At 38.9% G+C, this 18,002-nt stretch overlaps 1 protein-coding gene across 2 annotated transcripts in view; it reads right to left on the bottom strand.

Annotated features, from left to right (window-relative positions):
• Positions 1-18,002, bottom strand: part of CFAP47 (cilia and flagella associated protein 47) — an 816,247-nt gene that overhangs the window by 499,886 nt on the left and 298,359 nt on the right. For both annotated transcript variants that reach the window (XM_077296700.1, XM_077296701.1), the window contains exons 39-41: positions 15,155-15,305; positions 11,316-11,404; positions 2,739-2,825 (exon numbers count right to left, since the gene is read on the bottom strand). In XM_077296700.1, the coding sequence (XP_077152815.1) occupies positions 2,739-2,825; positions 11,316-11,404; positions 15,155-15,305 (327 nt within the window). The remainder of the gene's footprint in view (positions 1-2,738; positions 2,826-11,315; positions 11,405-15,154; positions 15,306-18,002) is intronic.

An 18,002-nucleotide genomic window follows, 5' to 3' on the forward strand; every position in this document is an offset into this window, starting at 1 on the left:
TGACCTCATGATTCTCATTTGGTCTGACATGCACTGTGAGCTGTGAGGTCTTATATAGACAGGTGTGTGACTTTCCAAGTCAAGTCCTATCAGTTTACTTAAACACAGCTGGCCTCCAATGAAGGAGTAGAACCATCTCAAGGAGGATCACAAGGAAATGGACAGCATGTCTGAATACTTATGACCATGTGATATTTCAGTTTCTCTTTTTTAATAAATTTGCAAACATTTCTACATTTCTGTTTTTCTTTAGTCAAGGTGGGGTGCAAAGTGTATATTAATGTAAAAAAAATGAACTTTTTTTAAATTTAACGAATGGCTGGAATGAAACAAAGAAATTTAAAGGGTTCTGAAAATTTTCTGTACCCACTGTAGATGGGTAGAAAGGCAATATTAGCAATTGTAAATGCACAGTGCTATAGAATATGATGACTGCAATACATTAAGAGGATAAAAACTTTGATGGGAGTGCAGCTTTAATTTAACATTTTGGGTGGGTTTAGGCTTTCCAGATGTTTCTAGCTTATAGATCAATTGCAACTTTACAAAAAAAATCACAACATTTTTGTGCAAATGTGTTCTAATCCCCAGAGAGGAATTTTTTTGTTTGTGTGGAATTTTTACGGCTATGAATTCCGCAGGAAAAGATAAAAAAAGCGACTTTAAAAAAAGCAAATGATGAAAAATCAGGACCAGATTATATTAAGGTTTGTCATTTCTTAGTGAACAGAATCAAGAATGAAAGGCATGACCACAATTAAAGATTTTACTAAAAATCTATTTGAGAGTCCTCAGTGGTTGATACCTTTTAATGGCTAACTGAAAAGATGATAACAAATTGCAAGCTTTCAAGACAACTCAGGTCTCCATCAGGCATAGAATAACGCAAAATCTGAAAAGTCAAATTTTTATTTCACCATGGTTTATGCCGCATGTACATAATAAACCAGTGAAGGACTTAAAGAGTTAGTGTTCCTGTGTCTACCTTTGCTTCCAGCTGAGTGAGTAGACCTACCATAACATATATAATAGTTTAATTTACACTATTTTCAATTTTACATAGTACTTTTTACTAATGAAGTGTAGACATTATTATAACAGGCATTATCTCTTATTTAATTAGTGTACCTATCCTAAACCTTATCAGAGGAGGACGTAGAGATCATCTCGAAGTGTTGTATACAAAACAAATTACTATTCTAAGTACATTTATAGTTTATTGTAAAAAGAAAATTTCCTGACACATAGGCTAAGATTCCACAGTGTAATGTCAGAATAATAGAGGCATAAGTTATTGATCCTGGACCCAATCTAAAATCTTCAAAAACGTCACAAAATAGATGGCATGAGAAAAGAAGATTATGTGGCAATACTGAAGCAAAATCTCAAGACATCAGCCAGGAAGTTAAAGCTTGTGCAGAAATGGGTCTTCCAAATGGACAATGACCAGAAGCCTACTGCCAAAATGGTAAAGTGGCAAAGTGGCTTAAGGATAACAAATAGTGATGAGCGAATATACTCGTTACTCGAGATTTCTTGAGCACGCTCAGGAGTCCTCTGAGTATTTTTTTAGTGCTCGGAGTTTTAGTTTTTCTGGCCGCAGCTGAATGATTTAGATCTGTTAGCCAGCTTGATTACATGTGGGGATTCCCTAGCAACCAGGCAACCCCCACATGTACTTATGCGGGCTAACAGATGTAAATCATTCAGCTGCGGCAAGAAAAACTAAATCTCCGAGCACTAAAAAATACTCGGAGGACCCCCGAGCATGCTAGAGAAATCTCGTGTAACGAGTATATTCGCTCATAACTAATAACAAAGTCAATGTTTTGGAGTGGCCATCACAAAGCCCTGATCTTAATCCTATTGAAAATTAATGGGCAAAGCTGAAAAGGCACGTGAGCAAAGCAACCTACAAACCTGGATCAGTTACTCCAGTTTTGTTAAGAGGAATGGGCCCAAATTCTGACCAACTATTGTGAGAAGCTTGCGGAAGGATATCCCAAACTATTGATTAAAGTCATTCAGGTTAAGGACAATGGTACCAAATACTAATGAAATATATGTAAACTTTTTACTTTGCAGTAAGTAATAAATATGCCTTAAAACATTCTCTCTCTCTGATTCTTCTGGCATTTGGCAAATATTAATAATTATTGTAATCCTAATTTACCTAAAATGGGAAAGGTTTATTCTTATTTCATGTCACATATTGAAAAAAACATGCATATGTGTCTTTTTATACAGTGTATGTAAACTTCTGATTTCAGCTGTATATTTGTGATCTGGTGTTCGATGGGAACTGTTAATGTGTGATTTGCGAGGACATGGTGCAGAAGTGGAGTTTTTCCAAGAGTGGGCGGTGGGAATGTGGAAGGTTTGAGGGGTGGAGGAGGATCTAGGGTGGAGCTTGGGCGAGTCTCAAGGGGGCCCAAAAATTTTTACAATATGAGGCCCTGAAATTCCTGGTGGCAGCCCTGAAGATGGGAATACTGGCTGCTTCCCGATTTTAGTCAATACAAGACAAAGAGCCATTCTTGAGATCGATGCATATCACAGATGAAATATGCATGTGCATGTAATAATCATTTATGATTTATCCTATGGATATACCAGAAATGTCAGCGATGGGAATATTCCTTTTATTTTCTAATGTGCAATGATTAACTTTTTATTTATTTCAAACTAGAAAACACCTTTAAAAATTGCTGCACTAAGAAATTGAATATGTACAGTACCTGAAACTTCTTTCATCTTTCAGTTTTGTAATTTCATCTTGGAAATTAGGAAATGATAAATGGTTTGAAGATTCCACTAAAATTACTCTGTAAGAAATGGCAAAGTTGGTCAGACAACAAAATAAATGGCACATAGTAACTCAGGAATCTCTGTTTCATCATAAAGTGATGTTTAAAAATGTCAGATGTCATGTTATTTTCACAAGATTTAGCATGCTGTACCACTTTGAGCTATAAGTCCAGCCCTTAAATACTGTATTTTAAGAAGCCATCACATAAGGTTTTTTTTTTAAAAAATTGAGGCAGTCAAATAGAGATATAATGTTCTTAGGCTCAATGGAAAATGGTTAAAATGCATAATAATGTTCATATTATTGGGTGTGTGCATCATACCAATGTGAGCGAAATGGTGTAAAACTGTCTGTTATGAAATCATTTGGAATATGAAAAAAACATTAGCATTAATATTAGGCTTGAGGGAATGTTAAGCTTTCTACAAGGCCTTTGTGTTTTTCCAATTAGACTCGATCCAGAAAGAAATCAATTAAATGTTCATATTATCATAATAGTAATAGAATGCTAGAATTCTCAGATATGACAATATATGGATATACTGAGTATACATAACCTTAATAGTCGCCACAACGTGCAAAATATTTGTAGAAGTGCTGTATCATGAAATATGTTCATTACCGCTCATTAGCGCTTGTTCTCTTGTACAGATTTCAAATGACTCTTAATGAGCACTAACTGCTAATGCAACATGCAGAAAATAGAAAGCCGACATTTAAGAAACCCTTTTATACTTCACATAAATGTAAATGCAGGGAAAGAGCAGGTTAGTTCAGTGAACAATGGGTTGCAAGGGTATGTTCACACAGTTTCTTGAAGTAGAGTTTTCAGCTTGAAAAACCCATATTAGAAAACAGTATAAAAAAGGTTTTATTATATGTTTTTGTTGAGGATTTTGACCCTTTTTTTTGCTTGTGGAACCTTTTTTCTTTCAATTCATTAACAAGCGAAACTTAGTCACAAATTCATGTAAAAAAAAATTTCTGAATGTACCCTAATTGACTAATCTGCTCTGTAAAAATAAAAAATGCACATGTATTTGGTGATATGGTTAACTAGGATAGATGTAATAAAGCGGGGTGAGGCGAAGAGGGATTATTCTACATGCACATGCTTTGCCGCTTAAAATGCCATACTTTATGGTGCCAAATCTAATGTGTAATTTCTGTAGTTTTCACCTTTTCACTCCTCTCACCGCTTTTGAAAAATAGCAAGAGAAGTAGATAGGTTTAGCAGAAGACATAGGGCCAACAGAAGCCCAAAAATGTAATATGCTTGAGGAGGTTCATCAAGAATGTGAAAAAATGGCATCAATGCTATAATTTAAACAGCAGCCCATCCTAGTCACGAGTCAGGATGGGCTGCAAACTGAAGACTTACAACTCCGGAGACTTCTATTTCAAGTGACAAAAGAGCCAGATCAACATGCCTAGGTCGGCCATGCGCACATCTGTGATTTGTGAAGAAACATATGCTGTGATATGTGAAGAAATATATGTTCCCCTTGCTGAGAACAACAGAGGTGGCAGTGAGCGAGGGTATCTCCAGCTTCAACCTCCTTCTCCTTCAGTCTGACAGCTTTACAGCAGTTCACAGAGACGGCATGCGCAGAATGGGTAAACAAGGACATAACCACCGTTGTGATCAGTCAGGAGAAGATATATTTCTTCACTTATCACAGTCCTACTGAGTGAGGTACAATGCCTTGCGAAAGTATTTGGCCTCCTGGAACTTTTCAACCTTTTCCCACATATCATGCTTCAAACATAAAGATACCAAATGTAAATTTTTGGTGAAGAATCAACAACAAGTGGAACACAATTGTGAAGTTGAACAAAATTTATTGGTTATTTTAAATTTTTGTGGAAATTCACTGAAAAGTGGGGGGTGCAATATTGTTCGGCCGCTTTAACTTAATACTTTGTTGCACTGCCTTTTGCTGCGTTTACAGCTGCAAGTCACTTGGGGTATGTCTCTATCAGTTTTGTACATCGAGGGAATTAAATTCATGCCCATTCTTCCTTGGCAAACAGCTCAAGCTCATTGAGGTTTGATGGAGATCGTTTGTGAACAGCAGTTTTCAGCTCTTTCCACAGATTATCGAATGGATTGAGGTCTGGATTTTGACTTGGCCATTCTAACGCCGGGATACGATTATTTGTGAACCATTCCATTGTAGATTTTGCTTTGTTTGGGATCAAGCACTTTCTTCCACATGTTTGGTGTGTCTCCCAGGTGGCGTGTTGCAAACTTTAAACGACATTTTTTATGGATATCTTTGAGAAATGGCTTTCTTCTTGCCACTCTTCCACAAAGGCCAGATTTGTGCACTGTACGACTGATTGTTGTCCTATGGACAGACTGTCCCACCTCAGCTACAACAAAACCAGAGCACATGTTTTGAAGAGAAAAAAGGGGCTATTACCACTAAATAGTGGTAAAAGACCCAAAGCCTACAAAGAAGACAACCCACTCCATACTAATAATAAAGGCAAGGAGAAAAAAGGAGTATAACGGGTATATAAATTTATTAAACATACAAAGTGAAAATAACCACGTATCAAAAGTACAACAATAATGTATAACAAAGACATAGATAAGAGTGCATAAGGATGATTAAGGGAATCAGGTGTCTACCGGTGTGCAATGCCCAAGAAATAAACCAGTCAGGTATAATCAGCTAACTGGTAATGAACATGGCCACAAGCAGCCGCCGTAATAATAAATGCAATAAGGTGACACCAAAACTCCAGTAGTAGGCATATATAATGCGACGCTTACCGCAGATGTAAAAGGCAGAAGAGCACACCGGACTGAAACCAGGATCAAGACAAAGACAAAGTCCACACCGGTGGACACCTGATTCCCTTAATCATCCTTATGCACTCTTATCTATGTCTTTGTTATACATTATTGTTGTACTTTTGATACGTGGTTATTATCACTTTGTATATTTAATAAATTTATATACCCGTTATACTCCTTTTTTCTCCTTGCCTTTATTGTCCCACCTCACCTGTAGATCTCTGCAGTTCATCCAGAGTGATCATGGGCCTCTTGGATGCATCTCTGATCAGTCTTCTCCTTGTTTGAGATGAAAGTTTAGAGGGACGGCCGGGTATTGGTAGATTTGCAGTGGTATGATACTCCTTCCATTTCAATATGATCTCTTGCACAGTGCTCCTTGGGATGTTTAAAGTTTTGGAAATCATTTTGTATCCAAATCTGGCTTTAAACTTCTCCACAACAGTATCACGGACCTGCCTGTTGTGTTCCTTGGTCTTCTTGATGCTCTCTGTGCTTCAAACAGAACCCTGAAACTATCACAGAGCAGGTGCATTTATATGGAGACTTGATTACATACAGGTGGATTATATTTATCATCATTAGGCATTTAGGACAACACTGGATCATTCAGAGATCCACAATGAACTTCTGGAGTGAGTTTTCTGCACTGAAAGTAAAGGGGCCGAATAATATTGCACACCCCACTTTTCAGTTTTTGAATTTCCACAAAAATTTAAAATAACCAATAAATTTCGTTCAACTTCACAATTGTGTTCCACTTGTTGTTGATTCTTCACCAAAAATTTACATTCGGTATCTTTATGTTTGAAGCATGATATGTGGCAAAAGGTTAAAAAGTTTCAGGGGGCCGAATACTTTCTCAATTAAAAAAATATCCAACCTACACATATTTGGTATCGCCGCGTTCAAAATTGCCTGATCTATTAATAAAAAAAGGATTAACCTGATCGTTAAACGGCTTAGCGATAAAAAAAAGTAAAAACACCAGAATTATGTTTTTTCAAAAGAACGTATCTGCACCAAAATGGTATCATTAAAAACATCAGCTCAGCACGCAAAAAATTAGCCCTCACCCAACCCAAAATCATGAAAAATGGAGACGCTATGGGTAACGGAAAATTGTGCAATTTTTTTTTTTTAGCAAATTTTGGAATTTTTTTTCACCACTTACATAAAGAAGAACCTAGACATGCTTGGTGTCTATGAACTTGTAATGACCTGGAAAATCATAATGGCACACCCGTTTTAGCAAAAATGCCAAACAAAAAACAAGGGAATGCACTTTTTTGCACTTTGCAATTTCACCACACTTGGAATTTTTTTCCCGCTTTCTAGTACACGATATGGTAAAACCAATTGTGCCGCTTAAAAGAACAACTTGTCCCACATAAAAAAGCTCTCACATGGCCATATTGACGGAAAAATAAAAAAGGTATGGCTCTGGAAGGAGGAGAGTGAAAAATGCAAAACCGAAAAAAGCTCCGGGGATTAAGGGGTTAAAGAGAAACTGTCTGGAGCTTTAGGATCACCAAATTAATTGCATTGTTGGGTAGGGTAGTAAAAAAGAGAAAAATCAACTTTGCAAGTACACTGAGAGCGGGACGATTCCTGGATAGCGCGTCAATCCGTCACATTATTCCTAAACCCCATGTGTTGGATGACATCTCTAACTGAAGTTGCACAAGAGATTACGATTCAGCCCACGGGGATAGCAGCAGGCAGGGAATGAAAAGATCAGATATTTATCATAGTGAAGTATGTAATTACACCATGCTGCTCTTCTTCTATAGCATGTCCCTTGTAGAGCCTGTAATAAAGCAATACAGTTTTATGCTCATTTTTCTATTTTTACATTTTATCCTAAATGTTTTTCTTTTATAATCAATGTTTTTTTTTGTTTTAAATGGTGTTTTCTTTCATCAGATGGTGACAATATTTCAAGGAGGGCTCAGTACTAGGATCCACAAAGCTTTCCCAGAAAGGTTTTATTTAAGATTTAACATGAATCTAATTGGTTTCCAAGTTCACATGAAATCTGTTTGGGCACATTGAGAGTTGAATCATTAGAGTCAGTGACCATCCATTTTTAGGTACACCTTGTCGTAGTTGGATGGCTTTTTCATTTATTGATCAGAAAATGCTAATTACCTAACGTTATTACATGTTTAGCAGTAGTGGAGTTCATGTGTTCATTAGACACAGTGTGCTGTCCCACAGCGTATGTATGTGTATGCATAGTGGCCATGTGTTCTTAATTTTATAATAAAGGTGTACTGGCCCTATTTTTTTTTAAATATTTCAAGAAGAGTTATGGCACTTATTTTCCCTGGTGGGCCACTGACTATGAACCACTAGAAAAGAGTACAAGTACAAACCAGATGTTTTTGTCACCAAATTGTCGCTTTCACATAAATATGCAAATTCATTCATTTTCCTCTAAGGTTTACTGACCCCAAAGCTAATAAATAGACGGCCTGGCACAGGGATACAAACGATAAAAACTCATACTCATCTAGCCCCACCACATGTTATACAGCAGGGTAAATATACTCCTTTCACCAATATAGAGGAGTATTTTTTATCCAAGGATGAGTATGTACCGTAATTTGCAGTAACTCACATGTATGGCAATCAGGTATACATTACATTACCTATTATGGAAAATCCCAAAAGAAAAAATCCACTAAGAAATGTATAACAACATATAAATCTTTTTTAATTGCATATATAAAAAAATGAAATGAAAAGTTTTAAGAGGTTACTGCAGAATAATACTCCAGTGGTGTCCCGTTAATAAATAAATATGCCTTTAAATGAAAACCTAGATCTTAAGGTACCTTCACACGAAGCGACGCTGCAGCGATAGCGACAACGATGTCGATCGCTGCAGCGTCGCTGTTTGGTCGCTGGAGAGCTGTCACACAGACCGCTCTCCAGCGATCAACTATGCCGAGGTCCCCTGGTAACCAGGGTAAACATCGGGTAACTAAGCGCAGGGCCGCGCTTAGTAACCCGATGTTTACCCTGGTTACCAGCGTAAAATCTAAAAAAAACAAACAGCACATACTTACATTCACGTCCCCCTGCGTCCACTTCCTGACTGACTGAGCGCCGTACAGTGAGAGCAGAGCGGTGACGTCACCGCTGTGCTGCTTTCACTTTCACTTTGCGGCGCTGAGTCAGAGGAGGAAGCAGACTGCAGGGGACGCAATGTGAGTATGTGCTGTTTGTTTTTTTTACATTTTACGCTAGTAACCAGGGTAAACATCGGGTAACTAAGCGCGGCCCTGCGCTTGGTAACCCGATGTTTACCCTGGTTACCAGTGTAAAATATCGCTGGTATCGTTGCTTTTGCTTTCAAACACAACGATACACAGCGATCGGACGACCAAATAAAGTTCTGGACTTTATTCAGCGACCAGCGACATCACAGCAGGATCCTGATCGCTGCTGCGTGTCAAACGAAACTATATCGCTAGCGAGGACGCTGCAACGTCACGGATTGCTAGCGATATCGTTATAATGTCGTTTCGTGTGAAGGTACCTTAACTGGGATGAAGTTAAAGAAGTATCACAACGGTACAGCTCACATGAAGACAATGTATAGAATCAGCTTTTAAGACAGTTTAAAAGGCAAATATAAATGTAGAGTCTGTAGGATAAACCTTATAGCACTACCTTTGTAATCAGAAATGTACACGTTATCTCCATTTAGTGGGATACATTTCCGAGTTATATGTCAGATTCATAAACAAAAAGTATCAGATTTAGTAAAAACAATGTGTATACAGATGTTTAAAAAATCTGACCTGTGGAAAAAAAAAATCAGACACATTAATAATGGGACACCATTACAATGCTTTTCCTGCAATGTAACTTTTTGATTTAATTTTTTTGTATGTGTAATTAATAAAAATTGACATTTTGATATACATTCCTAAGAGGAGTTTTCTTATTTGGATTGTCAGGTATACATTATGTTATGACTTCACTTTTTATGCAGGGAAGCAGGCTTCCAAGTGTTAATTGGGTATTCTACCTTCTCTGTTTTGATCAGTGCCACGTAAAAATAATAAAATCAGATGCTTAGAGACAATCGTGGCAGTGAACAGCAAGCGCTGGACCGAAGGAAGGTGAGTACTAACTGCTTTTATTATTTGTCACACAGTGCAGACCCATACAGGTGAGAATCCAGAAAGCTGAAAACACCCTGTAACAGAGGGTTAGTGTAACCTATAGAAAACACTGTACAATAACAGACCAAGGGAAGGTTTCCTGTTCTTAAAGGGATTGTCCACTAATAGACGACCCCTTCTTAATACGCCCAGCGTGCAGTATAAAATAAACTCTCTATGTAGCTTTCAGTCCAGCGACGTTCCTTCTTTCTCAGTCCTGTCTCTCCTGCCCATAGCTTGCGATAATCAATGTCACGTGGCTTTTGATTGGCTGCAGCCTTTACTGTTCAATCAAAGTAGAAGAAACACTGTTTTCCCGCTGCATTTCTCATGTGACAGTGTTTATAGTATGATACTGGTGGAGGACATAGAACTGATATTGGGGGAATAGCGCCCATATGGGGGCTAAGTAGTTTATTTTATGCTGCACCCTGGGGCTACCAAGAAGGAGCTGTCAACCCTTTTAAAGACGTAACCCTGCACCACTCACTTCCATATCTGAGGTGCTCATGAAGCTAACAAGCTAAATACATGGACAACACTTGCTGATCTTGCTTGCATACAGCAGGTATTTTGGGGTGCATTGTCATCGGCACCATTTAATGGCAAACCGTGCAAAGTGCACACTGTCACGGTTTCCCTGTACGCTTTGAATGAGAAGGTGGTCAATTTGCATGTTTGTGGCCACCCGCCGACTAGTCTCATCCAGCTTCAATCAATTCTCTTCTACTAAATGAAGGATGTGCTGCCAATAACATGATGTTGTTTATGGGGCAAAAGAACAGTATTAAAGGGATTCTCCATGCTGAAATTAAGTCTGCAGTCACTGTACATGACTGCAGACTGGCAAACCGTGCAAAATGCACACTGTCACGATTTCCCTGTACACTCCGGATGAGAAGGCAGTCAATTTGCATATATGTGGTCACCCGCCGACTAGTCTCATCCAGCTTCTATCAGTTCTCTGCTACTCTTTTGAATTGAAAGAAGCAGGGAAGAGTCTAGTGGGCATGTGACTGCACCTATGCAAATCACACCTCTGGTTTAACATCATAATTTACTCTTTTTGCACTTTTTGTTATGTCATTGAGATCAGGTGACAAAAAAGGAAAACTGTGAGATCTGTTTAATGCTAGTATGGCGAGGCCTAGGCATCCTCTTGGTCTATCTGATGGGGCCAGTCATTAACTTGGCCTCTCTGATGAGGCTGCAGTAGAAAAAGCTTGACAAGAGCTGTTCTAGATTATGTTTGTATTGAATTTCATTTCATGAGGATTAATTACCATAAAGATCAAAAATGTAAAAAAAGAAATATTTTTTAGAAAATTGAGTGTGATAATAAAAATAATAAGAATATATTAGATGTATCAACCAATCAGAAGCTTTCTTTTTCATCAGCATAGGAGAGAGGTAAATTGTGACTGCCTTACAATGCTACTATTTCTCACAACACCTGACTCATCCGTGATAGTTTACTTTATTATCTCATCTGTTATACACATGGAGGATTACACACACGTACCTGAATTTTCCATGACGTTTGTAAGGGCTTTCAACAGATAAACAGATTTTTTCCAACTCATAGCATGGAGATTCTTGCTTCAGTTGAGCCTTACGGTAAATAAAAGAATTCACAACTAAATGTTCATTATGACATATTACACAACGGTAGAAATGTTCTGTACACTCCTGTCTATGGATGTTATCTTTATCTGACTTTTCATTTTCAACAACACAGGAGATGTATGACTTAAAGAGAACACCGGGATCTGGAGGTTATCACTCCACTCGCTGAAAGCTATTTCTAAATGTAAGATGTCATGCAGTTCTTCTTCATTGTCTTCTGCTAGTGGCTACAAAGCCAGAAGAGAAGGGCAGCCAAAGAACAACTGTCAAGATACTGAAGTGAGGATAGTTAATCAATGACAAGAAATGACTCCGACTTCCTCTCCACCTCGGATACATCTCACCCTATTACTATCAGTAGCAAACAATGGTGACATTTACAATATAAATCTTCATTTTCACTGTGATACTTCCTATTGTTAGTTAGTCCTACATTATTACTATACCCTAAAAAGAAAAGCAATATTTTACAAAACTGAATTTGCATAATCTACACTACTTTAATAGATACGACCATTTTTCTTTTACCTAAATGCATTTGTTTTGGGCTAAAAATAAGTTTTGTAAATGGGGTCCAGTAAATAGTATTTTACCATTTTGCTTTTACAGGTTCTTTTATTTCCCTGAATAATTCTGTTTGTAGTATGAGTTAACTGTTCTGATAGGCAACTCTTTTATCCGTATTTGTTTGAGTTCTTCTCTTCCAATTTATGACCACATCTAAGATCAGCTCACCTTTAATGTGGTCTGTGGTCATAAATCAGCACAGGGGAGTTTAGTAAAATACAGATAAATTGGTTACATAGGCCGGTTACACACTAGCGTTTGTGTCCTCAGCGTAGGGCTGCGTATTTCTTTCCTTCAGATCTGCATACATCCACATCCATCCTGCGTACCTATATTTAACATTGTGTAAGCAGGGACACACGTAGTATGCGGATGCGTGCGGATGCGTCCCCGTGCGTCTTTTTGACGTGCCCGCCGAACGCAACATGTTGCGGGCAGATCTAAAGGAAAGAAGTATGCAACCCTACGCTGCGGACACAAATGCTAGTGTGAAACCAGCCTTACTCCCAATCAGAACAGTTCACCAATGAATTCTGAGTTAACTCATTTTGCAGGCTGCAGGGAAACAAAGAACCTGTAAAAGGCAAAGGGTGAAATTTAAATAAAAAAACAATTGCAAAAAAAAGTATTTTTGCCCCAAATGCATGCATTTAAATAAAAAAAAGGTCAGAAAACAGAACCTGTGTTAATGTATATTTCCACTAAATTACACTTTTTTACATCTGAAAGGGGTTTTTCCACAGCAGATATTTCCCACATACCCACAGGAATGGAGCAGCGCCCAGCCACTCCATTTGAAGCAAAACTGAGGGGTTTTTTATTTCAGCGCTGGAGTGGTGATACCAATCTAAGTTCACTGACCCTAGTATTATACCTACCAGTCACCGTCTTCAGCTCTTCCCAGCACCGCTGCAGTCCCTCGTCGCCATCTTGTGATCACAACTTCTGACTGATTGAAGGTCGGAGGTTATTCTTACAAGTTCTCAATTTAAGTCTATGAAAGCCTTGTTCTCACCTCGTTCTGGCCTCATTCTGGCTCTCATAGACTTACATTGAGTTGTGATTTCCGTATCGCCAAGAAAATACTGGAACGATCCGACTGGTCACAAATTGCTTGAGACTTACCGGAGCAGAGCCAGAAAGAGCTGAAGAAGACACTAGAATTTAAGTATGAAACTAAGGACAGGGAACTAAGATTAGGTAGCACCACCCCAGAGCTGCAGTAGAAAAATGCTGGAGTGGTGCTTTACTGTTTATTGGTGGATGACAACAATGCTGTACTCATCAGTCTCTGTTCCATAGTTCTTAAAAGGACTGGCACTGCACTTATTATACCTAACCACCACTTTATTCAAACTTTTTATTTCTAGTGTTGTATAATAAAGAGGAAAGGTGGGCTGGAGACCCCCATTTTAGTAATCATTAGGGTCCCCAGTATTTACATGTTTGTCATTGATCACTGCAGCTATATTTTTCATTATCAGAATTTGTAAAATGCACAGTGGGTATGGAAAGTTTTCAGACCCCTTTAAATTTTTCACACTTTGTTTCATTGCAGCCATATGGTAAATTCAAAAAAGTTCACTTTTTTTCCCATTAATGTACACTCTGCACGCCATCTTGACTGAAAAAAAAAACAGAAATGTAGCAATTTTTGCAGATTTATTAAAAAAGAAAAACTGAAATATCACATGGTCAAAAGTATTCAGACCCTTTGCTCAGACACTCATATTTAAGTCACATGTTGTCCATTTCCTTGTGATCCTCCTTGAGATGGTTCTACTCCTTCATTGAAGATTGAACTTGATTTGGAAAGGCACACACCTGTCTATATAAGACCTCACAGCCCACAGTGCATATCAGACCAAATGAGAATCATGAGGTCAAAGGAACTGGCCAAGGAGCTCAGACAGTATTGTGGCAAGGCACAAATCTGGCCAAGGCTACAACAGAATTTCTGCAGTACTCAAGGTTCCTAAGAGCACAGTGGCCTCCATAATCCTTAAATGGAAGAAGTTTGGGACCACCAGAAGTCTTCCTAGACCTGGCTGTCCAGCGAAACTGAGAAATCGTGGGAGAAGAGCCTTGGTGCGAGAGGTAAAGAAGAACCCCAAGATCACTGTGGCTGAGCTCCAGAGATGCAGTAGGAAGATGGGAGAAAGTGCCACAAAGTCAACTTTCACTGCAGCCCTCCACCAGTCGGGTCTTGATGGCAGAGTGGCCCGACGGAAGCCTCTCCTAAGTGCAAGACATATGAAAGCCCGCATAGAGTTTGCTACAAAACACATGAAGGACTCCCAGACTATGAGAAATAAGATTCTCTGGTCTGATGAGACAAAGATAGACTCTTTTTGGTGATAATTCTAAGTGGTGTATGTGGAGAAAACCAGGCACTGCTCATCCCCTGACAAATACAATCCCAACAGTGAAACATGGTGGTGGCAGCATCATGCTATGGGGGTGATTTTCAGCTGCAGGGACAGGATGACTGGTTGCCATTGAAGGAAAAATGAATGCAGCCAAGTACAGAGATATCCTGGATGAAAACCCCTTCCAGAGTGCTCTGGACCTCAGATTTGGCTGAAGATTCACCTTCCAACAAGACAATGACCCTAATCACACAGCTAAAATAACAAAGGAGTGGCTTCAAAACAACTCTGACCATTCTTGACTGGCCCAGCCAGAGCCTGACCTAAACCCAATTGCGCATCTCTGGAGAGACCTGAAAATGGCTGTCCACCAATGTTCACCATCCAACCTGATGGAACTGGAGAGTATCTGCAAGGAAGAATGGCAGAGGATCCCCAAATCCAGGTGTGAAAAATGTTCTGTATCATTCCCAAGAAGACTCATGGCTGTACTAGCTCAAAAGGCTGCTTCCACTCAGTACTTAACAAAGGGTCTGAATACTTATGACCATGTGATATTTCAGTTTTTCTTTTTTAATAAATTTACAAAAATTTCTACATCTGTTTTTTTTAGTCAAGATGGTCTGCATATTGTACATTAACGAGAAAAAAATGAACTTTTTTGAATTTACCAAATGGCTGCAATGAAACAAAGTGAAAAATACAGAGTGAAAAATTTAAAGGGGTCTGAAAACTTTCCGTACCCACTGTATTTTAGCTTAACATATTCTTTACCCAAGAAGGTCAGAAAAATACTTACAGTTGGAGATAAATCAGTCAGTCTAGACTGAAGAGAGAAGGAGAGTGTGGTCCCACCTGCCCCACAGCTAGGTTTAGATACTAGTAGCAAGGTGGCTTCAGCTGGGTGCAAGAAACGGCTCTTATACTCTATAGTCACATCCACTTGGCTTCTGCAAAATAAATGTTGCAATTATTTGTAATTACTATTTTCATGTTCGATTATTGACATACTATAATTTCCTCCATGATCGCTGATAACAACGGTAATGTGTAAGTGTTGGATCAACAAACATTGATTTCTAATTCTACTGAATTGTATGACTTACAAGATAGAGAACATTAAAATGATCAGTGATTTAGTGAAAGACCCCAGGCAAAGCGAACCCATTAATTACAGTATGTCATGCTTAATGCAAAGAAGTCCAGGGGGAAAATAAGCTGACTCTAGTTCATCCAATGCTTTTAGGAGGATTGCCACATGATTAAGAATTATTTGCCAAATAAGAAACACTGGTTTATCTAAAGACCAAAAAGCAATGTGCACAAGACGCCTTTTAAAATCGAGCAAACCCATCAAGTTTTTCAAGCAGAAGATGATTCACAAAACTGTAATTTTTTTTTCATTGAAGTATCTTTTGTGTAATAATTTTTTTGCCGAACAAATAACCAATCCCTGTATATGATGCAGCTGTCTAACTGTCTAACAGCCTTGAGACATGGAGCCGCGGGAACTAGAAAATCTTATTCGAGCACGCCGAAGATACTCGATTAGCACCCAAGCATGCTCAATATCACCTTGTTTCCTTTAGTATCTCTAGATTGTTAGTGATCACTTTGTTTCCCTTGTTTTTGTATTTTTTGGGGGAAACTGCTCACTAGTGAGATAAATCCACGATGTAGGATTCCTAGGTTACGTGATCTACACACATTACACATAATGCATCCTCATGATGACACAGTTTCTTCATAGTTTAAATGTGAGATAAAATAATTTGTTCTTATTCTATAATGCTTTGATGAGCAGCAGTACTTGGTAAGATGCCAGCAATAAAGGCGGCTTCCACTAGAAAAGTCATTACTTTCTCAGCAGTATTTCAGTGATGAGCTCAGTCCCAGGAGAGATAAACATTAAAAGTAAGTCTTGGAAAATGATTCAAGTTTTTGACCTCTACATGTGAAAGCTTTACATCATTCATTTATTGCTTAACATATAAAGAATGTCGCACACAATCACTAAAATTGCAAATAAATTTCCTCATTTTAAACACTTATCTTTCTTTAGAAGGAACCTAAACATGGGTAGCATGAAAAAGAAACAGACAACTTCCCTACAGTGAACTTAGTTGTACTTTAAAATGGCGAAAACGTTCAGAGAAAACATAGTTTTAAAAAAAAGCCAGGCACTACGAGAAATGCTCGGTGAGAAACTCCTGATTCTTCCTGATGGATTATCCCTATCCTAAAAAGAAATATGGTGTTAGGAACCAGCCAAGTCAGGTCTTGTTCCACTTGTTGAAGTGGATAACACTTCCGACATGTTCCACAGCCCACTTCAACAAAGAACTGGAGTGCAAGCACAGTGTGTTATCCTATTTATGGGCAGAAGAACCATTGTATTTCTGCCCATCTGCCAGTCCATATTTCACTTTTTGTTTCAAAGTGGTGGAAGTGGTTTGTAAGGGTAAAACCTGCTGATAGGCCGCCTTTGAATTTAGAGTAGTGTTGAGCGATACCTTCCGATATCCAGAAGTATCGGTATCGGATGGGATCGGCCGATATTCAAAAAATATCGGATATCGCCGATACCAATACCCGATACCAATGCAAGTCAATGGGACAAAAATATCGGAATTAAAATAAACCCTTTCTTTCCTTGTAGGTTAATTCTACATGAAGGAAAACAACTAAGAATAATGTAGGATGCATTAGGGGACGTGGAGGAGACATTAAAGGCATACAGAGACCGTGCAGACAGCCGTGAACGGCGCTGCAAGGCCAAAAAAAGCTCCTCTATGTAATCCTATATAGTGTTTTTCCACAATCTAGCTGGATACGGATGGAAAGCCACTAATAGGATAAATTTCAAAAAATGTGCAGCAGGCTGCACTAATTGCAAAAAAGGACAATGGATTGGACATTATGAGGCAATGACGCACTCTGAGCTGACTACAACTGGCTGTGGCTGCGGACAGACTACAGAGTGAGCTGCACTCACACACACAGAGACCTTGCAGACGGCCGTGAATGGCACTGCAAGGCAAAAGCAAGGTTCTCACACAGCGGTTGCTAAATTAGCCTGGGTAAAGCACAATGAAGCAAATCGCTATCTTTAAACTGGCCCTCAGTCAGAACACAGCGTCCTGTCCCTAACTGAATTCACAGCAGAGTGCACCCAAAATGGCGGCGGCAGCTTTTATAGTGCATCATGACATCATTTCAGCAGCCAATCACAGCCATGCCAGTAGTTACATGCCTACCATGCAGAACAGGATGTGCCCACACTTCTAATGATTCCTCATTGGCTGAATTCTGGCTCTTTGAATTATGGGAACTTCCGATTCCGGTATCCAATATACTGAAAGTATCGGAACTCGGTATCGGAATTCCGATACTGCAAATATCAGCCGATACCCGATACTTGCGGTATCGGAATGCTCAACACTAATGAAGAGAGGAAAGTGAATATTATTGTTACTACACTTTTCTGGCTCCAGCGCCGCTCCATGTAGCTTCTTTCCCCGAGATCATCTCTTTCTGCTCTCGTGCATATCGAGTTCCCATGATACGCACCTCTGATGTCACACTCCTAGGCCTTTTAAGGCTAGCTCGGGTATCTGTATGCCACCTAAATATTCAGGCAGTAGCAT

Source organism: Ranitomeya variabilis, chromosome 3 (assembly GCF_051348905.1).
Source record: "Ranitomeya variabilis isolate aRanVar5 chromosome 3, aRanVar5.hap1, whole genome shotgun sequence".
In the NCBI taxonomy this organism is placed as follows: domain Eukaryota; kingdom Metazoa; phylum Chordata; class Amphibia; order Anura; family Dendrobatidae; genus Ranitomeya; species Ranitomeya variabilis.